Below are 25,511 nucleotides of genomic sequence, written 5' to 3' on the forward strand. Positions count from 1 at the left end.
ATGGAATGTAGAGTTTTTTTTTTTTAACCGAGTATAACATCATACAAACTTATCATTTGGACATCTGATATGGGTCTAAACTCGGACAATAGAAGTTTCTCACATGAAGATATGGTAAGTTGGGTCAAAAGCTCAACGCGTGGTCATAAGAATATTGCTTCCAATGAGAATCGAACTCAGTATCTTCCGAGTCTATACGGTTTGATCCCATAATGATTCACCAACACTCAAGTGGTTAGGGAATGTGGTCATGATTGATTTGCAAGAGGATGGCAACATGGAACTCGGCTTCCTTAGATTAGAGAGTTTGAAGGCTTTCTATGTACATTTTCCGATTCCAGACCCAAATAAAATAAAATAAAATAAAAAAAGAGATCATATTTTACTTGTTGACATGGTGTTTTTCCTTAAAAATGTAAAACTAAGCATAAATGGATAAGAAAGCAATAATATCCGTCAGAATCACTTCCATATCGATGTTACCATAGACAGCAAATTTGCAACTAAATATTTTGATAAGCTATCTTAAATGGCCCAGGCCCATGATTTCCTTTCTGGGTGACCAAAGTCCATAGCCTTTTGGGACCCATTGCACTACAATTTGTAGGGTGACATAGCTGTGCAGTAAAAAACTACACTAGAGTCCGCTGTAGCTCCATTACAGTGCTCGCAGCCTCGCAGGCGGTTTGTAAAATATTTGTTAATACCGTTGGTTTTTTTTTTTTTTTTAATTACAATACCGTTGGTTGCTTTTGGATTTTGGTCCCAAAAAGCAGTTTATATTTGCTTTGTGGATTAATTTGCTTGCTTTTGGCTTATTATTTGAAGATAACTTGTGACCTTTTTTTTGGAAGAGAACTTGTTCCTTACTAGCTTATTAGATGCGATCTTATACATATATAATTAGAATAAAGTTGTTTCAACTTTCAATTATACATATTTGAGCAATATATATACGTAAATCATATTAAAAATAGTAGTAATAATAATAATTTTTCCTCATTTTAAAATTATGGTGGAGCTTTCTTTAATAGTTTAAGTTGATAACAACAATTATAATTAAAACATCACTTTGCAGTCTACTTTATTATACCGATCAATTTTCTTTTGCCGAATTTACAAACTCTAGTTCCTTCAATTAATCATTAATTTTATGTAATTATTTAAACATCCTTTATCACACGTCTTGACCTGATTTTGACAATCTAAACAAATCAACAATTTTTATGTATATATAGAAATTAATCTAATTTGATTGAATAATACCCCTCAAAAGACAAAACGAGAAAGTCATTGGAAATAAAGATTGCAAAATATTCTCCAAAGAGAAATTTTTTTCATAAACTCCTCCTATTTGCATTAAATGTCTAAAGATAGTGCAGATTGTGTCATTAATTAGGAGATTTCGGGGGGTGGTTTCATGTTTTTCTTGCTAGAATCATCTCTGCATTGCATACATTTGTTCCATATGTAAAAAAAAAAAGGTAAAAGATAAACCCTAAAAAAGGAAAATTAGAAGGTGAATATTTTGTAAACCTAACCTTTGTCCTAATCTCTCAGTATAAAAGAAATGTGAGGGTAGTTATGTGGTAATTTTTGTCTTTTGAGAACCCCATTGATCTATTATAAAGCCTTTCTCTAGAACACATAATCTCTGTGTGTGTATATGAAGAGTGCAGGTGTTTGTAAGAGAAGGAGTAAAGGTTATGAGAAAATGGAGATAGGAGTTGGGGAAGATACTTCATTAAGCCTTGATGTCACTAACAAATTAGAGACCCATGTAATGGTTGTCGATGATGATTCAACTACTCTTGCTCTTGTTGCTGCCATGCTTAAAACCTGGAAGTACCAAGGTGTGTGTATATATATATATATATGTCATGCCTTTATCACGATCGCATTTTTTGTTGTTTTTATAAGTGTAATTCATGTGCATGCATGTTTTCCCAAGAGATTTCTTCCATTTTTCGAATTATATATTCAAAGATCTTGAGGATAAGCATTCTTTTGTTGGATATAATGAGTTTTTTTTCTTCAATATATGCTTAATTTCCCTTATTTTATTTGATGTTTGCTTATTGTTCATGTATGTCATAGATCTATGTGGATAATGAGTCTTTTATGCATATTTCCATCTCAATTTAGAGATTTAATTTTGTCCCAATTTCACTCATATGTATAAAATGAATGATTTTGATTCTTTATACTAAATTTCAATTTGCCCCTTTTTTCATTTGCTAGGTCCCATATATACTGCATGGATTCAACATGATTATAGAGACTTTGCATGCATGTTTTTGAAACACTAGTTGATTGTAATTTTTTTTCCATATTAATCTAATGATTATCAAGTCTGTTTTATTGATTTAATGGATTTTCTTAATGTTTAAGGGATTCAATTTGATGAGGCTATACACGGGGACTTGAAATTAACTCATATCCAATACATATGTTCTTATATTCTACTCTATTTCTGTATTTCATTTTTCACTATAGGTACAAGTGAAAAGCCAGGGTTTACTTACCAAAAAAAGAAAAGCTAGGGTTTCTAATCGGGAAATGCTAATATGTATATGTAAATATATGTGTGCGCGCGCGCGTATATATATAGAGAGAGAGAATTAAACTTATAGATTTACCTCTTATTTCAGTTGTGGCAGTAAGAAATCCGATGGATGCTTTATCAACTCTCCGAATAAGTCATACACAATTCGATCTAGTCGTGACCGATTTGCACATGCCTCAAATGAATGGAATTGAACTTCAAAGACAAGTAGAGGAAGAATTCAAAATCCCTGTTGTCAGTAAGTCAATGTTTGACCCAATTAATGTTTTAAGTTTCAGGTTTAGAGTTGAAGGTTTGACTAATTATATGTTGTTCTTTAATAATGTCATTTTATTTAATATATATGTGTGCATATATGCAGTCATGTCATCGAACGATGAAGAAAGTGTGATACTGGAGACACTAGAGGGTGGTGCAGTGTTTTATTTAGTGAAACCGGTGACCCGCGACGATCTCAAGAACGTATGGCAATACAGTGTTTCTGCTAAGAACAAAGGCAAAGCAGCTGTTGTTGTGGAAGAGATTGGAACAAACACACACAACGATATTATTGGACATGGATCTTCATCACCTGATGATGATGATGATGATGATGAGAAAATGTCATTTGAAAATAGTAATAATAGAGATCAAGGATCTTCATCCTCATTTGCAAATGAAGGAAAAACTAGTGGTGGTGGGACTGATATTAATCGTCGTAAGAATAAAAGAAAGGATTCAAATAATAAGGGAAAATCGAAGAAAATGAATAAGGAAGACGATGGTGACGACGACGACGACGAATCTCGTGCACCCAAAAAGGCCAAGGTGGTTTGGACTAACTCTCTTCATAATCGCTTCTTACAGGCCATCAGGCATATAGGACTTGACAGTAAGTACTACCTTATTTATTTTTTGCTTTTCTTTTAGTTTATATTACATATAAATATTTTTTTTTTTTTTTATAACCGAGAACGACGTGATACAAGTTTGACATCCTTTGAGCAATCGATATGGGCATAAACTCTTACCGTCAAGCCCGTAAACACATAAATTTCTCATTTAACGACAAGGTAAGTTGGACCAAAACCCAGTACATGGCCACAAAAGTATTGTTCTCAATGAAAATCAAACTCAGGACCTCCCGAGTCCATACGGTTTGACCCTAAAGACACATATAAATATACTTGATAAAAATAAAAAAAAAAAGGACGACATTTTTATTTAATGAGTTTTTTTTTCTATATATGTTGAATTCATGCAGGGGCTGTTCCAAAAAAGATTCTTGAATTCATGGCCATGCCAGGCCTAACAAGAGAGAATGTCGCCAGCCATTTGCAGGTGAGTTCCTTGTTATATATCGTAATTATAATGTTTTCATGATCAATTTCACATCCATTTATCAAAGACTGTATATCTATTTTTCATCAATTTATATGAACGTGATATAAATTTGTTTGAAGAAAACTTAATGAGATGAATTTTGCAGAAATACCGACTCTTCTTGAAGAGGGTCGCAGAGCAGGGCACAGCTTCATGCAAGACATTGACAGACAGGGCTTTAAGGTCAAGCTTTGCAACAGGGCATCCATGGCTGATGTTCAACAATCTCCAGCAAAACTATCCTCACAATCTCAATCTCCAGATGGGAAGACAGTTCCAGCTCCAGTTCCATCCAGGTTTTGGATTCCCAGCTTCTCTCACTGCTTCAAGCCTTGGCCTTACTCGCCATCCTTATAACCAGCAGGGAGCTTCAACTTCCAACGCTGTTACGCCTCGTCTTGGATACGGACAGTCCTCCCTGTTGAACTACAATCAATCCCATTTCAGTACATCATTGTTTGGAAACCGTAATCTCGTTGATTATCAGGCTAATAATCGGTCTGTTTTGGGATCAAACTACGACGATATTAATGGAACAAGTCTCCCATCTCAGCGGGCAGCTGGTCTCTCAAATGTACTGTTGAGTGGTACTGCAAGTTCCTCATCAGGCCATATCTACCAGCAACAGAATCAAGCAAGGCCTCATCTTTACACAAACACTACTCCACTCTTCGACTTTGGCTCTGATTCCACCCCCAACACTACTAACAACAACTTTGGAGGAATCCGAGGTGCCGGTGATGGGCAGCTCATTAATGGACAAGGCCAAATCAGGTTCGATAACAGTACTAACCTTTCAAGTGGACTTGATCAGGGTGGCTATGGCTTGATGAATGCGACTAGCAATAGTAATAACAATGTGAATCTGTCACCTGTTCAGACAAACCAAATCCCATCAACATTTGGTAATAATGTGGGTCAGCAAGCAAGTGCTACAGAGCTTCCACCATTGCCACAACAGCAGTATCATGAGCTTAGTGGTAATAATAATGGAGCTGCTGGAGGAGAAAATTTTACTTCCAATCTGCTTATCAATAATAATATTTCCAATCCTCCATTTGACAACAATGCTCAACAGCTTGGGGGTACTGGTGACCTTAGTGACATTTTCTTGCAACCCACCACTGAATTTCAGGTACATTCCCATCAAGATTTCACTTCATTTCTTTACAAATTCAGAAAACCTAATTAACAATTAATCCTTGATGTGTGTAGAAACAAGAGGGGAAAAGTGTCCAGGGAGTTGACTTCATGGAGGGCTCATTTGATGCTGACGTGAGTCCAACTTTCAGTGAACTCCTGAATATTGTTGACTTCCCTAGCTCTTACCATGTTGATGACTATGATCCTTGGGATGAACAATTACTTGGCCAGGCATGTTATTCTTTATTTATTCTCAATTTAATTACTTCATTCCCTTTTTGCTAGTTTAATTAATTATTTTTACATTGTTTTTATGAAATAAATAAGCAAAAATAGTCCATAATTCGAATTGAGAAATTTAATTGCAGATCCCTGGTACTGATGAAGTGAGGAACCCTAACTTGGGTGCAAATGCATATCCTCTAGAAGGTTACACTCCAATCCTTAAAGAGGTAATTAGTCTTGCTGCTTTACGTTCATATTCATTTTTCTCTTATCAATTGCTTGACCTAGAAGTAATCAGTACTTACTGATCAATATATATATATAATGTACGTATATATATATTGTTGTGCATGCAGCAACAGAACGGGGGCTCTCATATCATGGACTCTGGCGATGAGCTCAGTCGCATATTTCAGAGAGGCAATGCAAACACGGGGAATCAGCAATCTAATGATCTGGCACGTTAACTACTAAAGCATTTTATTATAACTGATGTTTAGGGTTTCAGTACATTATTATTGTTATATATAATTGATGTTAAGTTCTAATAATCTAAGTGGGTTTAATATTAATTTTGCAGGACATGGAAGATGACTTCCTGGATGCCCTGCTAGATGGGAGTGCACCATTTTGAGGGACGTAAACCTAGTCGTGCGAAGAGTTCTATATATACATGGCCTCGTTGATTAGGTTTTAGAAAAATGAACTTGTCTCATAGTTAGTAATTTTCCTTTACAAATGACTGCTTCATATATAATATATGGTCTAAAAAATGTACCTGGGGAGGTTTTTGGTATATGGATGTTTAATACTTTAACAAAGTTTATTTGCTGTCAAAATAAATTAGCTTATAACTCTATAGGTAAGCTATTATAAATTTTGTCAAACATGCTATTTATCTCTATTTTTTATTATGCTCGATTATGGAAATTAATTATCTTTAGCCGAGCAATTAAATTGAGATATGAATGATTGGCCACATATAGTATATTCATGTCAATATTTAGATTGGATTGACTGCTTTATATTAATTGCAGTGAGTAAATTGACTAATATCAAATTTCACTCAAAAACAGTATAAACTTTGTACACAAGCACGAAAACAAAAGGAAAAGAAAAAGAAAAAAAGAAAAGAAAAGGAAGGCAAAGCATCAAAGCAATGAGAAATGATGATACAAGTAGAACCACTACAAGTAAGGCTTAGGCACTGAAGAAGTTAACAAGCATGGAAATTGAAGCTTCCGACGCCAAAACAGGTGGTTTGACTTTTATGGCGCTCATATAATCATGCAGTGACTCGGCAAAGTTTCTTTCTTTTACTTGGACCACCTGGTTGGGTTGGCTTGACTCGGTATTAGGAGGGCTCGAGCCATTTGGAGAAATTGGTTGAGCTTTCTCACGTAGCTTGGCAAGCTCACTGGTCCAGATATCAATAATCGCAGACATGGCCAAAAATCTTCTTCTTCGAAAGCTTTATGTTTTTGATTGGTTGAGAACTTGAGATTTGAAGAGATTTGGTTGGGGAGTTATATATAAGGAAGTCTTGGGATGGTAGTTCAGTTGGATTGTCCACGGCGCAGCCTTTCTGGCATGGTCTCTGTGTGCTATTTCTATAATTACTTTTGCTCTGTTTCCACTTGGGAGTCGATCCAAAGTTTCCAAAACCACGGCAAGCCAGTGGTATATGTCAACTTATATATGGACTTGTCCTTTGTAGCAAGCCCATGACGTTCCAGTTTTAGGCCAATTAAAGAAGCTGGGCTTATTTGCTACTTAGTCTTGGGTATAACCATATTACAATTGGGCCCATTACGACTCATTTTTGTCCGATTTAAAACAGAGTCCAGGTCCAAAAACAAAAATTTTGTCCAATTCACTTGTCTGGACCTTAATTCGGATTTGGTTATTGTCAGGATTTAAACCAATCTGTGGCTTTGTTCATTAATTAAGTAGTCCGAAATTCAAACCATATTAAGGTCCAAACATATAAATATTTCATAAACACGTCAACAATCCAGAACCGATCCACAATCGTTTTTTTTATACCCCAAATGAAGTGTTGTATAATCTAGGATTCCATCACAGTCATCATATAGATAGGTACGCACGTTTCATCTTTTCCGTGGGGCATGCGCATAAAATAATTACACCAAACAACATGAATTTAAAAACATGAGCATGCTCGAAAGGTGTCCCATGTGAAACCATGAATTCCAGGCCCAATGTCGTGCGAAGAACAAATCACTTTGACAAGACAAAACGCTGTAGCTAGCCAAGGAAGGAAGGGACTTGTTTAAAGAAACGAATCTTCCCATTTGTGGTCAGACCAATAAAAAATAATTTGCTAAGAAACCATTTTTAGAAAACAAGCCAAAATAAAGTTGGCAGCATGTGCAGGACCACAAAGGCTAATGTGTGTGTTAACTTGGCATAACTTTCCCGGAAAATGAAGCAGACCTGTTAACAACTCCGTATGCATTTATTAATTAGGTGTATGTATATAGCACTTGTCTTCCTCTCCTTCATCATAATCCATATATTGTAATTGTAATGAGAATTAAACTATAATGGCGGACAAGAAAGTGTACATAACATTTTTTCTAACGTATAACCCATTGAATTGTTGACCGGTAAACCCGGATCACATGGAAGATCCCACAACTTCCATAGACCAATTAGACCTGAGTCGACATCTAGTGTATGAAAATAACGCAGGCTGATAATCGCACATGCTATACTAAAGCAACATGATTTCAGGTCTGGCCCACTACATTTCATGACCAATATATATATATACTTCTCTTCTGTATGTGTGTACGTGTTTCAGATGTGTATGAACTCAAATCAGCGCTATGCTGACTCAACAAATGTAGTCCAGGGTCCCAAATGTTGCCAAACCCCGCAATCATATTCTTGTAAGAAGTGTGGATGATTATTGGTGTCTTTCTAATCATCCATAAATAGAATAGCTAGCACACATTGATACTTTGATTTGATAACACAAATCCTTGCTGGTTTTTCCTAATTTAACAAACAACTCTTGGACTATGATTTTCGTAACAACTTGGGTTTCGTTCACATGTGAAAACGAAGTTTCAAGACTAATTAATTTAGCACCTTATGGAAAGCATGCATGCATGCATTAATTATTTATTTCATTCATCAATTGAAACTTTAGTATATATTTCAACTCTTACAATCAGTTTTTCACAACGAATTATTTTTAATATAATTAATTAATTAATACCCATTCAGATTGAGCATTTGAGGGCTTAATTATCTTCCTTTCCTTCTTTTAATCAGAAAAAATATACGTATAAATCTATACTTTTTAAAATTAATATAGATGCGTAGACCAGCTCTTCCATATCCCACACGCCACTAATAAGCGTGTGTGGATTAACATTCCAAAACGGTACTCCCCACAAAAATATAATAATGAAAAGATGATAATAAAATACAACATTAAATAACAGAATACATTATTGGTATAAGAATTTCTTCTTTATCCCTTTTTTTCCCCCTCAAACTTTCTTAAGAACCAAATTAAAGGCCAAAATACCATTCTCTGCTTACACATGAAGAAAATGGGAATAGATTCCTCACCATTCTTTCCTCTCATTTGCCCCATCATCTATCTCCTCCTTCTCTACCTATGAACAAACTCCTTTAATTTGTTCTTCTTTCTCTTCTTGTCTCATGAGAAAAGGATAGACTAATTCAGGTTAAGCTTTTGGGATAGACTAAGGACATTGTGGTTGTTTATGGGGGCGGGATTTTCGAGTTTTTCCCGAGAGAATAATGGAGAAATGAGTTCTCCAATGAAACTTAATCTCGGCGATGTACCGGAGAGTTGTGTTTCGGCCATATTTATGTATTTGGATCCGCCGGAGATTTGTAGATTGGCGAGGTTGAACAGGGCTTTTCGTGGCGCTTCTTCTGCTGACTTTGTGTGGGAATCAAAGCTGCCTTCCAATTATAAGTTTCTTGCCAAGGAAATTCTTGATCAATCTCCGGAGAGCTTGGGGAAGAAGGAGATTTATGCTAAGTTGTCCACACCCAATTTCTTTGATGGTGGCACCAAGGTACATAACAATAGTCTTCATCTTTCTCATGATTTCTCTTCAATATATATATATATATATATAGAGAGAGAAATTCTCATATAAGAGTCTAAAGTAATGGTGTAAGATAAGAGTTTATGTTTACACAATTGATTTGAAACATGTGGGAACCAAAACAGTGAGCCACACTTGTCATCTCACTAATCCACACCATTAAACATAAATCTTTGTATTACACCCTTACTATAGACCCTTATGTGAGAATTCTTCTATATATATATATGTATGTAATGTATCGTGTACGTAAGCATTGATTAGAACATGAGTAGAGTTTGTTAATTTTGTGGATTTTCGGACAGCAAGCATGGTTGGATAAGAGTAGTGGTAAGATTTGTCTATCAATCTCATACCAAGCGTTGAGAATAACCGGTATTGATGATCGGAGATATTGGAGTCATGTTGTGTCCGAGGAATCCAGGTGAGATTATTTTAATTTAATTTAATTTTTCATCTTATAATCATTGATTATTGGTTATATAAGAGTTACATGGCTGACTATGGTAATTAAACAAAGTAATTTTATACTTGATCAAAGCTTCTTTTTGTGAGCAGTTAATCAAACCATTTAATTATAGTGTCGGTTGCATTTGTTTTGTTTTGTTTTTTTTTTTATATATATATTTTTATATGAAGGTGGTTCCTTCACGCGTCTTCTTGTAATAAATCGAGATGAATTTGTCCACATAACGCAACGAAAGTGACGAGTAAAAAAATAAACAAATTAAGTAGTAATTTTTTGGGTTACAAAAGAGGACTAACTAGCTGTGATTTGAGGACTCCGTAATTATGTAAAGTCTACAATTCTCATTTAATAATGGAGAAAAAAAAATCAACAAATTTTAGAAATTGGAAAACAAAATTATAGTGTAATGTGACACCATACAAACCATTAGATTCAAACTATACACTCTACAATTTTTACAAATTGCGCCGTCTCAGTTCCAGTTGGTTCAAGCTTCAAGATGCAGATATTCAAAAATTTTAGTATTTTAATACATCCCGTCATTTTAGCAATACAAGACTATTCAATATATTTATTACTCCGATGACTTGCCTTAAGATTAAAGAATTGTTTTTACATTCTTATTTGTTGATAGATGAATGCCTTGTGTTATGAGTCATTGACTAAATTATTATTTTTTTTGGAAGTGTAGATATCAAGCAATTGCGTATCTTCAACAAATTTGGTGGTTTGAAGTGGTGGGTGAAGTAGATTTTGAATTCCCACCAGGAACATATAGCCTCTTCTTTAGGTTACAACTAGGCAAATCCTCAAGAAAATTTGGTAGGAGGGTGTGCAATGTTGATCAAGTCCATGGCTGGAACATTAAACCCGTCCGATTTCAACTATCAACATCCAACGGCCACCGTGCTTCATCGGAGTGTCACTTGCATGAACCAGGTGACTGGCACCACTACCATGTGGGTGATTTTGTAGTGCATACCCTCAACACACCAATGAAGATCAAGTTCTCCATGATGCAGATTGATTGCACACACACCAAAGGTGGTCTATGTTTAGATTCTGTGTTTATATACCCAAGTGAGTTTAGAGAAAGATTCAAATAGTTGTAAATTTTAAAATTTATTAGTTTTTTAGGCATATGTTACATAAAAGATTTGATTTAGAGTTGAGCATATGAAGCTCTTGAACGCAAAGTGGATAAAGATTTGGTGCTTTTTTCCTTTTGGCTTTTGGTCCATAAACTTTCTATATTTGAAGCTAAGTTATGTGCAATGTGCAGCATGATTCTTGCTTTTGTTTTTGACTGAATGTTAATTAATTAGGACTTTGTTGGGAGTTTTTGTTAAAAGTTGTTGATACTTTTTTTACATCGTGTGAATCTTTTCAAAGCAGAGCCCTTTTAACCCACCTTGATGTAGAACAATATTTAGTAGTTTTCTTTAATTAGGAGAGTTAGTTTAATTATTTCATCTACTTATTATAAGTCTATTTCTATTACAATTATTAGGTGTTTTACTAGTAAATAGGAATTTTAGTCAAATTAAGATTTCTTTCTTTTTAGTATTTATAAGGCTGTAGAGCTGTAGCCATTTTGGCAAAGGTAGATATTGATGAATTAATAATATTTTGAGATTTCTCTCAACTTTTTTGCTGGATTCCAAGTTATGTTGGTTTAGTCGTGAACTAGCCAATCGACCCGTTCTTCCGCACTGCATCAGTTGGTATCGGAGCAGGAGTTTGCCTCTCAAGATGTTCAACGGTATCGGAGCAGGAGTTTGCCTCTCAAGATGTTCAACGACGAAGGAGGAAGAAGCCCTATAGTCGTTGGACGAGGGATTAATGATTTTTGGGAGGCGTTAGAGAAGATTCAAGGTTTGCTTAATCAACTCAATTTCAACCAGAATCAACCAATCAATGGGTACGGCGTTCGTGATGTTACACGAAACCAACCTTTTGATCCATATGTTTTGAAGACTTTGAAAGATTGGATCTACATGAGTTTTTCTCATCCGAACCGTAACTCGAGGGTGAGTTATTTTCAAGTGGAGGAGACTGATGTAGGACGATATTTAGTAGTTTTCTTTAATTAGGAGAGTTAGTTTAATTATTTCATCTACTTATTAGAAGTCTATTTCTATTAGAATTATTATGTGTTTTACTAGTAAATAGGAATTTTAGTCAAATTAGGATTTCCTTCTTTTTAGTATTTATAGGACTGTAGCCATTTTGGCAAAGGTAGATATTGATGAATTAATAATATTTTGAGATTTCTTTCAACTTTCTTGGTGGATTCCAAGTTATATTTGCTTTGTCGTGAACTAGTCAATCGATTCGTTCTTCTGCACTGCGTCACACTTAAGAGGAGTAAATCTCAAGACATGTGCACTGCATTCTCAGAAGTTCTCTAGTTACACGAGATTGGGATAAGTCATTGACATTTTATCAGAATGTGCAGTACCAAAGTGTTGGCAAGGAATTTCGAACCTAAAACCTATAAGTTTACATAGAATGTCAAGAACCAACTCAAGCAATCCCTAAATATTTAAAGTTGTTGATACTCGATAGTAAATGCACACACAAAAAAATAAAATAAAATTATATGCCACCACGGCAAAAACTTTGTGCATTCATCACTTGTGGGTTGTATAGGTCAGGTGGAAAAGTAGTGTCACAATACATGGGCCACATTAAAGTTTGTTGCCACTTGGCAATACTTATCCAAAAGTTCAAAAGGCCGGACCCCACAAATTGACAAGCCTTGTTTCAAATCTAAAAGCTTTATAGGCCCAAGATTTACTGGCCCAATCAAGTTCCAACAAGTCCCTTTCTCAGTTTCTCGAGTCGTTGCGGACCTTAATTAAATGAACTGGTCCAAACTGGCAAACTCCAAAGACGGCCCCAACTTGGTGGCTTGCTGCAACGCCCTTTTTTGAAGAAATTTTGATTTGTTGTGAGAAGTTCAAACTTTTTTTTAACGATGAAATCGTAGTCCATTATATTTGAGTGTGCATTGGATAAATCATAAGACCTACGCAAAGGTCCACAAAATCAGGCAGACTGATACGGTAAGTATACGAAAAAATTCATGTGTGAACTAGAATTTGAAACCTGGTCTTTATCACTAGGTCACACCATGATTGGCGGGATGGGATTGTTTTGTTATTTGGGGGAATTGTTATTAACGAAAAGGATATCAATCGTCTTCAACGCAACCATGTTGAGCACTCAAATTGAAAGTTGATGTCGTCATTTACACATTAGAAAGTGACGACTTACTACAAATGGCATAAAACACAAGGAGAATGAACCATTCAAATCATATTAGGACCAAACTTACTTAAACAGTTCTCAGGTTTTTGTCCAATAGATTACACTTGCAAGACTAGACCCAAAAACAGGAGGAAAAAAAAACTCAAAAAGGATTTTAAAAAAACGGAAAACCTAGTGAGGCACAAATGTCTCAACGTCAACACAGGTTCCATATACTGAGGATCTTCTTTTTTTTTTTTTTTAAAGAGAAGGAAAAGAAAAGACAGCTACTCCAAATATTCTGTACAAAGATGTATGACTAACACTGACTAAAGAACACCAATAAGTAGACCCAGCAATGTTAGTCATGCCTTCCAGCCATATCCGATATTATCGTCAAGGTCACTGTTAAAAAAACCATTTTCTGTGAATTCATTGGCTATATCTTGAGCAATATCCTCCGGCAAATGGAGATTCTGAGGCAAGTCTGATGCTCGCTGGTTAAATCCATTATTGCCACCAGCAGGAGAAGAATCACTATTTGAACCAGCTTTAAAACTGTTGCTCCGGCTGGGAGCAGGACGCACAGCTCCTCCTGACACACTAGGGGTTGCTGCCGAATTATTGTTTCCACATCCCATTCCACTTCTCACTGTACTCTGTCCCACAATCGACTGCTGCTGGACACCTGCACCATTGTTACTGGACATCTCTTGTAGCATTTGCTGTATCATCTGCTGTTGTAAGACCTGGCTGCCTTGGGAAGATGGCGAATGGTTCTGCTGGAGAAGGTTATTAGCACCCAATGAACGCTGCGACTGCTGTGAAGTTAGATGGGGGCTTGAATAGCCACTACCAGGCAAGTTCTGCATTGACCCAGAGATGAAAGCAGTGGTTCCTTGGAAATTTGAAGTTGGAGTTTGGTTGGTACTATTAAAAGATGATGATGCCTCTAGTTGAAGTGAGTTGGGATTTGAACTCATTGAATTCTGCCTCATGAGCATATTCTGGTAATTAGTCAGTGCCAGAGCAGCCTGTGCTGAACCACTTAAAGCACCCCTACCAACCATCTGATGGTTGTTGCTCATATGGTTGTTTCCTCCAGGTTGCAATGCCATCAATTTGTTGAGGGTATTTCGGTCAGTTGGCAGACCCTGGGCATTTGCTAGCTGCTCCATTTCCTGCATCTTTTGCATCTGGAGCTTAGCTGCACTGGCATGTCGAGGATAATTTTTCAGACCATCTGCAAATAAGAGTCACAATGATGTAAGCATAATAGAGAATATTTTACGAAAATGAAAGCCATTTAACCAGACCAAAACATTTATAGAAGGCCCTAGAGGAGCGTCCTGTATCATAAGTTAAATGTATTGAGAGAGACAAAGTGCATTGAGATCCTGAGATTTCTCAGCTGCAGTAACATTAACGCTAGAGAAAAAACTTGTCAGTTACAATATAGAAATCATTGATAAGCATAATTATTTTTTCTTGTCACCTTTTAGAATTTAGATGCAAATTTAAATAATAATATAATATCTAGGTGAAAACAAGTCACTTAAGATGGACACAGTCCAAAGCCAAACCATAATGTAGAATTAACATGAGGACCACATGCGCTTCATCAAAAAATGCAATGGAAGATTAAGCAACACCAGCCATAAAGGGTTTACCAATAGGTCCAGCTTTGTGTTCCTTGCAGTAATCAATTAGATCTTTCATGCTGTTCACGACTTCGGCAATCTGTCACAAATTGAAAAGAAACTTACAAAAATAGAAAGTATACAGCAAGAGAGAATTGAATTGGTACACCATGTAATCCTCCAATCATACCTGAAGACACCTGACATATCTTTTGGAGAAACCAAGGTCATTTAATGACTGGAGCTCCATACTTTTTGCAAGCTGACGACCAGCTGTCAAGACCCTAAACAATAATCAATATTGCATCAGTTTAACCTTATTGCACCAGAGACTAAATTCAGTCTGGTCTAACAAAATTGTGGCAAAGACAAGATTGAGCAGCTAATGATGACTATATGCAACCCATATCACACATAAACGCATAGCAATCCCTTCATATTATAAGCTTAATCAACATATCATGACAAGGACAAGGGCCTTTCGGAATTATAATGCACTTTTCAGCTGCCAATCTCTTCGATGGGGAACATAGTTCTATGCTCGCACAGCACTTACAGAGGATGGAATGTCAGTTGCTATAAACAATCAAGTCAACGGTCGATGGTTACCACATATTATTATACTTAAAAGAGTCCATCCAAGCATGCTGTCAAAACCTTCCATGTTCACTTCCATATCTTCATTGTAGCCATAAACCTGAAGAATAAATAAATGACTCCCAAATTTCTAATCGTGAGCTATGGTAACCTTTTGATTGAACTACTCTAAATTAACATACACGACGCCCAGTGAGGGAGCCATGTGCCCCGGAGTTGTTACCTTCTATCACAAAAAAATGGTTTTGGTCGAAAGATCTAACTAGTATAAAATTAAGAAGGGGAGTTATTTGATAGTTACTAACATATTACTGTTTGTTTGCAAGTCCTGCTGAGAAACCCCATCAGATCCACTTTCAGCAATCGTGCTCTGACACTTTTGAGCAACCTGAAGCAACTGGTTCACCTGCAAAACAACAGACATGATTTCATAATTTCAGATAAAGATAATTACACCTGCCATTTCTTTTCATGTGTAAAGGCACCAAAAGAGTGCCAACCCAAGAAGAAATTACAGCTAGCATTTTCCTCGTTCAAAGAACAACTTTTGACTTAAACCTAGAACCACAAAGTGTAACCATGGACCTAAACGGCTAAAACTACAAAGACTACATAACGGTAATAACTAATAAAGAAGCATAATCATCGAACAATAGATAAAAGCAAAGAAAAACTAATAGCAAAAAATGAAAGTAGTGGCAGTATCAAACTAGTTACGACAAAAAAACAGCACTTTGGGACAGCAAAATTGCGATCAAGTTATTGTAGCGACAACCAGAAAACAGCAGTAGAACAAAATTTACTTTCAATGTAAGATTAATCTTTAACAATAAAGCTAAAGAACATAACAGCAACACACACATATTCATACGCATTCACTCTCTAAGGCTGTGTATGGCAACTTTGACATTGATGCCGGTAAAAAGAGGAAATTCCACCCCCAAAAGTGCCAATATAATGGACCTCAAAGATCATGTTGAGGTCCGTTCTATAACCTAAAGAGAAGATTCCTTACTTGTTTCAGATTCATGAACTCAATAATATTAGGAGTACTCAGCAATTATGAGTACGCATAGTTGTAAAAATTGTGTATCGGATTTTATTTTTTTTTTAATTTTCCATGTATCATATCGTATAGAATCTTGTAAGTTCTTCGTACACTAAGAATTCACTCTATACAAATATAGTTATGTAAATTATCATAGGTTTTATCTTGTTGAGGTGAGAAAAACCTCTTATTTATTGTTAAATGGGCTTTTTCTTGTACAGGCCTAGCAGAAATGGGTTCTAGATAAGCGAGGTTTGATAGATAGTTGACCCACCACTGATGACAGCCACTTAGACAGTCATTCTAGTCTCTCACAAAATCCAAATACAGCAACCCACTCTCTCTTTGGTTTCTCTGCCTCCTCTCTTTCCATTGCTTCACGCATCATTGAGGCCTCAATTCCTCTCTCACTCCTTACGTGAAAATCAATGCATAGACTCCCAGATCAGAGAACTACCTTCTTAAGCTCGAGTTCCAAAAAAAAATGATATTCTCTGTTTGATATAAGCACTGTGCAGGTATGAAACTCCTGGATAACCCCTTTTATGTCTCTCTGATATACAAACACCCATACTGAATCACCATGTAAAAATCATAGAAATGATACATCATACATGTTGTAATGTACGATACAGGTTTGATAATTAAGAACATACGATACAACTCACCGATACGCATGGGCTCATTATCATTAGTATTGTACAATACTTACGATATTGATGTTGAATGAATTGGCTTCTTTGACTCGGTCAAATGGTATTCTTGTTATTAAGTATTTTATGTTGTCCTGTTGTGTCTTTGTTCATAAGGTTATTGTGGTCTTTTCTTATGTTCTGTATTTAGGGTATATTCATGTTTTGTAGTTGTATCCGTATCTGGTAATAGAGCTCTGCAATTATCTGCAACTCAGTGTATATAGAAAAACAATACCATCTGATCTATTGAACAATTGTTTTCGTTCATTGAAGTATTGAAGTAAAGGATTTGAAGCCGAATTTAAAGATCTGAAAAGTAGTATTTGCTATATTTCTTGGGTTGATATAGATGCTGCTAAAAAGTGTGAGATCAAAGTGGCCAGGATTCCAGTTGATTTGACTGGGAATGCACCTTCTTGTGCAGAAATGGATACTAATCTAATTTTGAGCCTTCTTCGAAAGCAGAATCAGATTAATATTTATATGAAGCAGAAAAAGCTTGGAAAGCCAATTGGTAATACTTTACTTGGTAAAATAGTCTATATTATGGGATTTGGCAATATTGGAATTGAGCTGGTCAAGCGCTTACGACCATTTGGCGTAGAAGTTATTGGCAAAAAAAAGGAGCTGGGTTACAGGTCTTCTCACAAAAAGTGAGGACATTGATGTTTTGGTTGATGAGAAGGGAAAACATGAAGCTATATATGAGTTTGCAAGCAAGGCTGTCATAATTGTTTGTTGCTTGTTTTTAAACAAAGAAGCAATGGCCATTGTAAACAGGCCATTCATATATTCTATGAGAAAGGGTGGCCTTTTAGTGAATATTGCTTGAGGGGGATTGCTAGACTATGTAGCTGTTGTCCTTGTGGTTGGCCACTTGGGAGGCTTAGGCATTGATGTTGCTTGGAGCCTTGGACTGAGTCATTGACCCTGATGATCCAATTTTAAAATTTGAAAATATTCTAATCACATCCCATGTTGCAGGGGTTACAGAACATTCTTATAGGTCATTGGCTAAGGTCTTTGATATGGATGAAGAGGTTATGCCTACTGACAGAGCTGATAATATCAAGACTATTGTAGAGAAAAATGAGTTGAAATCAGAACCAAATGAAACTCTTGCTCCAGGTGTTGTGAAAGAGACATATGATAAGCATAATGGGGCAAGGAAGAGTATATCAGAAAGATCTCTGGTATGTGGGAATGCAAAATTGTCGTTAGGTGTAAATAATGATAATCCTTCAATTGTGGTGGGTGAGAGTTCTGGCATATCTGATGGGTTTGAAGAGAAAGTCCGGACCTATATGGAAGGTGTGGTGATTGACTTTTTTCAGACAACTATCAGCAGCCTAAGAAAGAAACAAGAAGAGCTAGCCTCAATCTTACGGCAAAGATGAAGCAACAATATGTGAATTGGGTGTTGAAGATAATTCAGATGGAAAGATTGACTGACTATAGTTGCAATTCTGAATACTTGCTCGAAAGCAAAAAAATGATGGCTAAAAAGGATGAGTTCATGGCTCGGGTTGAAGTTGGGTATTTAAGTAAACATATGTGTTATGCATCAAGGTTTTGTTCTAAAAACAAGAATGACAGCATATTGGAAGGATGTTTTGGGGAGGTTTGTTGATAACTTGGCCATGCATTTGCTGTTTAGGGTACACAATCATGTTGCTGTGAAACTTGGTAAAGTTTTTGAGCTCATTGTATCTCAGGTTGATAAGGTGAAGGTTAATGGAAAGCTAGTCACTTTGGGCATGTCGTCGTTTTCTTGGTTGTTGATTGTCTCGTGAGACCTCAGTCTTCGGTGATATCAAAGATGCAATTCAGGGGGAGTGTTGAATGAATTGGCTTCTTTAACTCGGTCAAATGGTATTCTTTATGTTGTCCTGTTGTGTCTTTGTTCATAAGGTTATTGTGGTCTTTTCTTATGTTCTGTATTTAGGGTTCAATATTCATGTTTTGTAGTTGTAGCCGTATCTGGTAATAGAGCTCTGCAATTATCTGCAACTCAGTGTATATAGAAAAACAATACCATCTGATCTATTGAACAATTGTGTTCGTTCATTCAAGTATTCCCAAGAGTTCATACTATTTTTTCTTGTTTACATAGCCAACAATTGACAACTATGTGAGTAGGGGACCGTCATATAAACGCTATTTGTAACTCTTACCACTCAGATTATGAGTAGGGGACTAGTCTGTATGAATGCATATTCTGCCTACACATCCCATGTATGTCCCACCTACAGATACCATACATTAAGGTTGTGCTTGGGAGTTTTCTCAGATGTGGTTTTAGGTCTTTTGATGATATGTGTTACGAGGTGTTTCGATGGTGTGTGTTTTGGGGTGTTTTAAATTATGGATTTTGAGTGAGATGATAATATGAGTCTATACTTGAGAGTTTAGTTCCTATGGTTTCTCATAGGTTCCATAAAGAAGTAAATGTCACAAACGTCCTTATTTAATGTGTTTTAATGAGATTTGATGTCATTAATTGACCGAGGACATTTTTCTAAAAAATTCATAAATCATGAATACACCATCTAAAATACATCAAAGCACCTTCCAAAGGGTTCTAAGGAGTTCCTCAAACCCATGAGAACACATTTGAAAAACTCCCAAGCATGGGCTCTTCAAGAACACTTCAAAACCCAACCCATAAAAACACCCAAAAACCTAGGAAAACTGAAACTCCCGAGCATAACCTAAAAGCACCCTAACGCTAGAACTACTCAAGGAGATGATCAAAATTCAGGATCACATCAAAAGTGCAACAGTAATCTATCCATCACAGTGGCTCCAATCAGTTAATCACACCTAGAAACAGAAGTAAATCAAGAAGGAAGAGAGGATTTAGAAAATTACAGTGATGTGAAATGACTTTTGTTTAGATATTTCACCATCCTAAAATAATCCATCAAATGGACTCCTATCGTCTTCTGTCAAAAACTTTTGAATACAAGAGAGCATTATTTTGTGTTCTTGCCAGAGAGTTCCTCAAAGTTGAGGCTTCTCCATTATTTTCTAGTGCATATTGCAGACAATGAAATTTCTCAGCACACATGTTCCTATCAGACATTAGGCCCTGTAAACTTTAAAGTTCAAATTGATTCAGGCGGGACATAGACCAAATGGTTAAAGAACTGTCTTCCAAGATTCATCTTTATCTGTGCCTTTTCTTCTCTCAGATTATCAATAAACAACTAACACTCAAACTTGGCGAACTAAAAGGTTGCAGGCTCATTATTATGTTATATAATGGAGTATCGAAAAGCTTGTCAGATCAAACAAGTTTAAAAAATAAATAACAATTAATATAGCATGAGAAATCAGTACCTGGGGAGCAACCAACCTACGGGGGAAAAGTTCTTCGTGGCGCCGCGCACAAAATTCCCATGACAGTATCTAATGATGCATGACATGTCAGCAACTTATTTGAGCAAATATAGCAACTGTAGTTTAATTAGACTAGTACTTCAGTTCACCTTCAAGTCCTGGGTGAATACAATTCGGAGCTGACCCTCACGAACAACACGAAGTTGCTCATACACACTCTCTTGAACTGCTTTTCCGTATTCTAACAACATTATTCCCGACATAAATCTGTATTCGCGTGGCAAGTCCAAAAACAAAAGCTCATCGATCACACCACTGCCAAATTTGATTTCATTGAGTCGTGGAAGCACTTCAAAGGTTGCCTCTGTCAAACCAAGAAAATCAAAATAAAAAATCAATTTCGATGGGGAGTTAAGGATAAAAAAGAGACCATTCAAGCCATCAATTCAAAATTAAATTGAATCTAGTGGGATTTCATAACTAGAAATGGATGCCTGAATCTGTAGACAGCATTACACCTGGAGGAGACATCAAAGAATTGCCATTTATCTTTAAGTAAATATACTATTTTAACCCTCAAATTTAAGACCTGAGAAGGATGTTATTGGGGAAGGAGGGGGATCAAGGAAAGAATAATGATGACTCATCAGAAAGGTTCTGAAATCTGACATCAGGTTACAATCTTGATTGGTATGTCTAATAACTAACCAAATCACAGAAAAAAAATGCCTGGTAAGTATACGACTGAATCGCTGAAAATTTAACCAGACAAGAAGTTACTTATTACGCAAATGTAAACAATTTGGCACTCTCTCAAAGATAGTGCATAGAGATTTGTATCCTTCCAATGCTTGAAATGGCATGACATGCTCTATACAAACATTTTAAAAAAAACTGTACCAAACAGCCAAAAAGAAGAATGACCAAAAGAATGAACAATCTCAGCCAATTACCTTAACACAGCAAAACTGTCTTCTTTCTTTCCAGAAAGGCATAGGATTGTAAGGGGGGCAGGTTCCAAACCATAAAAAGGTAGCCTTATCTTCTTCTTTTTTTGAATAGAAAATTTATATTAAGGCAACAAGCAGGGTGCAGACCAGGATTACACAATCTCTAGAGTCTAGACTTATAGCCACAAGAACATTGTTACAAAGGGGGGAAGGGCAGGGACGTAGCCTTATCTAACAAGCATAGGAGCAGTATTGGTAAACAAAGAGTAAACCACTTCAAGGAAGTTAACATGTCAGAAACCTAAGAGAAACCCCAGGGAATGCATAGCAGATGAAAAATTTTATATGTCTCTACTCCACCAGTTCAACCTCGATGGAATAACCCTATGAACTGCAAACATGTCATGGTTTTCTAACTTCAACTAGACAGGAATATACAAACAGATGAACTTCTATTTATGAAGCTTTAGTGACATCACTTTTTCACATCCAGGAGACACGTACATTAATGTGGGTTAAATATATGTTGTTTTCACGACTGCTCAAAGTTATCATTCTGACATCTTTCACACAGTCAATTGTATAAATTAAAGAAGCGGATTTCACCATGAGATTCTAAGAACCAGTCAAGTGATAGAAATGGGAAACTGGGTAGGATATTTCTCTTAATCCCTGAACACATCAGAATTAAGTCAAATAATTTCCACAATCTACTTTTAAACAGAAACTTTCTACAACCACCAGGCAACATTAAAGATCTAGAAGCCATTATCTTACCAAATCCTTTTCCAGATTTAGAGCCACAGATTTCACACTGCCATGCATCCTGAAATAAAATAAAATGAAATTGTTCAGAGGAAATGCCAAAATAATACCATGTAATGAAAGTACGAATTATTAATTGGAGAAAAAGACACATATTATTCAAGTCTATCTCATTACAGTAATTAATAGATGATACCTCCATTAGGGCTAATATCAGCTCAATTAGAACTCAAATCTAAAAAATATAATAAAATGAGAGGGGAGAGGCTTTGCAATAATCATCATATAGAAACTGACCATAGCTGCCTGGGGAAAAACACCAAGAGCATGATGACCAACATTGTCATACAAGGACAAGCACCATCGCTTCTTTGCACGAGGAGAATAGTACTCAGCAACAAATTTCCTCCAATAGGCAATAGAATTATCCTGCAAAAAAATTTAAGCATAAGAAAAAATTTTCAACTTTCTTTGAGAAATCAAAAGAGAAACATTAAAATGAAATGATGAACAGTGAGCCTGTGGAAGGATGAGCATAAACTTCATCAAATAAACACAACTCTAGTTTTGCAACAGAGTGGTATGTAAATAAATTTCAGTAACAGAAAACGGCATCAAAGAAAGAAACTCACTGGTGGCCGTTGCCGCTGATGATATAGGTACTGCATAAGCCTACGGGCACATATACCACCATCAGGACGCTTCATAGCAGATACTGGCTGCATGGCTTGTTGTTGCATTTGCTGCCTCAACTGCATCTGCTGCTGCTGCTGCTGTTGTTGCTGTAATTGGGTTCTTTGCAATTGTGGCATGGACTGCAGAATCTGCTGCTGTTGCCTCAGTCTCTGCTGCTGAAGCAGCACTTGTAACTGTGGATTGCGGCCTTGCAACTGCATGGAATCCTGCCTCTGCAGTATCTGTTGCATGATATCTTCTTGCTTAATATCCAATCGTGGCTTCTTATGTGCCTGGGTAATATTGTTAGGATCTGAAATGAAGGACCCAGGGGCCCGTTGGCCCATGGGTAGTGCAACTTGGCCACTTTGTGATGTGGGCAATGACGTAGCACCGGAAACCCCTAGTTGTTGCAGCTGCTGACCCTGCCGCGCATGTTGAGCAGACACGTCTTGATGATTTCCCTGCTGTATTATAGAGGACCCATCAACAACTGATGAACCTGAAACACTTATATTATTGGATGAAAATGACATTGGCGATGCTGGTAACCGCATATATGACTCAGTATTGATGCTCGCGCTTCTCTGCAGATGAGGACCCCCAGAAAGTGCAGAATTTGCATCTGTAACCAAAGAACTAGCACCCACACTTGGTCCTGAATTTGCCACACTATTCAACATTGCATTGTTCTGATCCCCAGAAAGAAGACCTAGATTGGGACGTCCAGTTGTGGGAATAGAGTTAGGCGAGTTTCCAAATGATGAACCCAAATGAGAATTAACAACAGTCTGGTACTGCCCATCTCCTTGGAAGAAAATTCCAGAACTCGAGGAAGAATGGGTTAACCCTCCAGCCACCCGAGAAGGGGCCATTGAAGGCACCGTTCCCTGGCGGCCAGAGTCCAAGTAGCTCTCCAGAGCCAGGCCTAACTAGTATATACAATTGTAATTTAAGCTCAATCTTCTCAATATCATAAAAAATACTATACTTGTGCAAAAAAAACAATCCCCTCAACACCAATCACAACTACGACAGGCTAAAGTAATAATACTGATATTCCCACTTCAGCAACGAATGAGAAACAGAAAATCTGAACCCTTGCGCATATACTGCCAGCGATCAAGAAGCAGATTATTACGAATTAACAAGCCCTTGTGATCAAATGGTGTGAAAGGTTTCCTGAATTTACAAGGCCCAACGTACAGGACAACAACATCAATATTAGATAAAACCTACATGAGAAATATAGTAAAATATTCAAAATTTTCCTCAGCTACGTAAGTCAGGGTAAAAAAGCATAGCAAATCCCACAAACAAACAAACAAACAAAGTACGGTTTCCTAAATCCTAGCTATATCAACAAACCCTAATTTTCAACTCAGGTAGCTGCAAAGGTCGACTCTTGCAAAGGAAAGCCCTAAATTTACCAGCCTCAGAAATGCCTACTAGCGATCAAAGACCAAACCTAAAATAATTGAACTTCCAACTATGATAACCCTCAAAGAATAAAGCACATTGAGAATAGGAGAGCTTGATCGTGTGGGAATCGATTAGCTATATAACAAGAATCCCAAATTACAAAAATAAGGAAAATTAGTGGACTAAGTAAACTTCCTTAAGCCTAACTGAAATCAAACTAATAAAAGAGAGGAATAACGAAACTAAATATTGGAACAATTCAACAAACAATACGCTATTTCAGTTCCATAGATCGATCAAAAAAAGACAAACCTTGAAACGAGGCAATTAACTTTAATATGTTAAATATATGTTCTTGGAAAAAATAAAGACTGAAAAGAGACTACGAACCTTGAAATCGAGAGCTGGAGAAAAATCGAAAACCATCTAATTTTCTCTCTCAATTTGCAAATCGAAATCGTAATCGCATGTGCGAGTTCGAGGGATATATCTAGCGGGAATTGCAGAGGATGAGTTACCGGCTGCACGGGTAGCCAGCTCTATGTCACCGGATATATCGGGTGGTAGAAGAGACACGTGCCAGGAGCAAGACTGGAGAACGTAGTCGGTGCTAAGATCTCACGGTGGCGAGGGGAGCCGTGTATTATGTGGCACAGTCCGATTGGCGGATCTCGAGGGTTGTCTTTTGACGGGATATTACCTGGGTCGGTCTATCAGGGTAAACATAATCTGCGGTGGTGTCATTCCACCTTTTTTTACAACCGACTCAAAGCGCCATAGCGGCCAATTGGGGGAACATCTAGTATAATAATGATATTTTAGAGGAGAACGTGTTCGAATATCATAGGTTTACATCTTTACTAAGATAAGGTTGTGGCATAGACAATCGTAACTCAGTACTAGATAAACGATTGAGCATAGACCGTCAGATTGACACGCCTGATCATTAGACGCACAATAGATAGAAACAAAGACTCGTGTGGGTTCAGGAACTTGCGTCAGTGCAAGCATAATGACAAATGGCTCCATTTGATAGAGAGAAAAAATTGATCAATGTTAACGGGAAAGTTATGAAAAAAATGTTGAGTTTTAAGTTGTGAAATATGCTATTAAGTATTTGATGAAGTAAAAGTTGATGCTAACGGAAAAACGGTTGAAATAAAGTATTAAATATTAGTTTTTTATTTTTATATTAAATAAAATCTAATAAATATAATTCTTATTAAAATTAATTTTAAGTAT

General features: G+C 36.6%; 3 protein-coding genes and 1 pseudogene across 5 annotated transcripts; 3 read left to right on the forward strand and 1 right to left on the reverse strand.

Annotated features, from left to right (window-relative positions):
• Positions 1–69: 69 nt before the first annotated feature.
• LOC119985590 (putative two-component response regulator ARR21) lies at positions 70–5,930 on the forward strand. Its single transcript, XM_038829881.1, has 11 exons — positions 70–114; positions 233–322; positions 1,673–1,853; positions 2,652–2,804; positions 2,928–3,437; positions 3,810–3,886; positions 4,035–5,063; positions 5,144–5,302; positions 5,440–5,523; positions 5,653–5,754; positions 5,877–5,930. Exons 1-11 carry the CDS (start codon positions 70–72, stop codon positions 5,928–5,930), a joined length of 2,484 nt encoding a protein of 827 aa, XP_038685809.1.
• Positions 5,931–8,770: 2,840 nt separating this feature from the next.
• LOC119985147 (F-box protein PP2-A13-like) lies at positions 8,771–11,186 on the forward strand. The gene is made up of 3 exons (XM_038829342.1): positions 8,771–9,381; positions 9,720–9,838; positions 10,575–11,186. The coding sequence occupies exons 1-3, from the start codon at positions 9,061–9,063 to the stop codon at positions 10,987–10,989; spliced, it is 855 nt and encodes a 284-aa protein (XP_038685270.1). The 5' UTR covers positions 8,771–9,060; the 3' UTR covers positions 10,990–11,186.
• Positions 11,187–13,182: 1,996 nt separating this feature from the next.
• Positions 13,183–24,807, reverse strand: LOC119985352 (probable transcriptional regulator SLK2). 3 transcript variants are annotated; one of them, XM_038829634.1, is made up of 10 exons: positions 24,660–24,807; positions 22,805–23,559; positions 22,470–22,601; positions 22,185–22,233; positions 20,607–20,821; positions 20,458–20,526; positions 15,678–15,778; positions 14,966–15,059; positions 14,806–14,875; positions 13,183–14,378 (listed from the first exon to the last, which is right to left on the reverse strand). In XM_038829634.1, the coding sequence occupies exons 2-10, from the start codon at positions 23,528–23,530 to the stop codon at positions 13,501–13,503; spliced, it is 2,334 nt and encodes a 777-aa protein (XP_038685562.1). In that variant the 5' UTR covers positions 23,531–23,559; positions 24,660–24,807; the 3' UTR covers positions 13,183–13,500. The 3 variants fall into 3 exon arrangements, with proteins under 3 accessions (XP_038685562.1, XP_038685560.1, XP_038685561.1); XM_038829632.1 differs by having other exon boundaries at positions 22,805–24,029; positions 24,660–24,788; XM_038829633.1 differs by having other exon boundaries at positions 22,805–24,082; positions 24,660–24,709.
• LOC119985665 lies at positions 17,395–19,935 on the forward strand (annotated as a pseudogene).
• Positions 24,808–25,511: the final 704 nt, after the last annotated feature.

Source organism: Tripterygium wilfordii, chromosome 19 (genome assembly GCF_013401445.1).
Source record: "Tripterygium wilfordii isolate XIE 37 chromosome 19, ASM1340144v1, whole genome shotgun sequence".
Lineage (NCBI taxonomy): Eukaryota > Viridiplantae > Streptophyta > Magnoliopsida > Celastrales > Celastraceae > Tripterygium > Tripterygium wilfordii.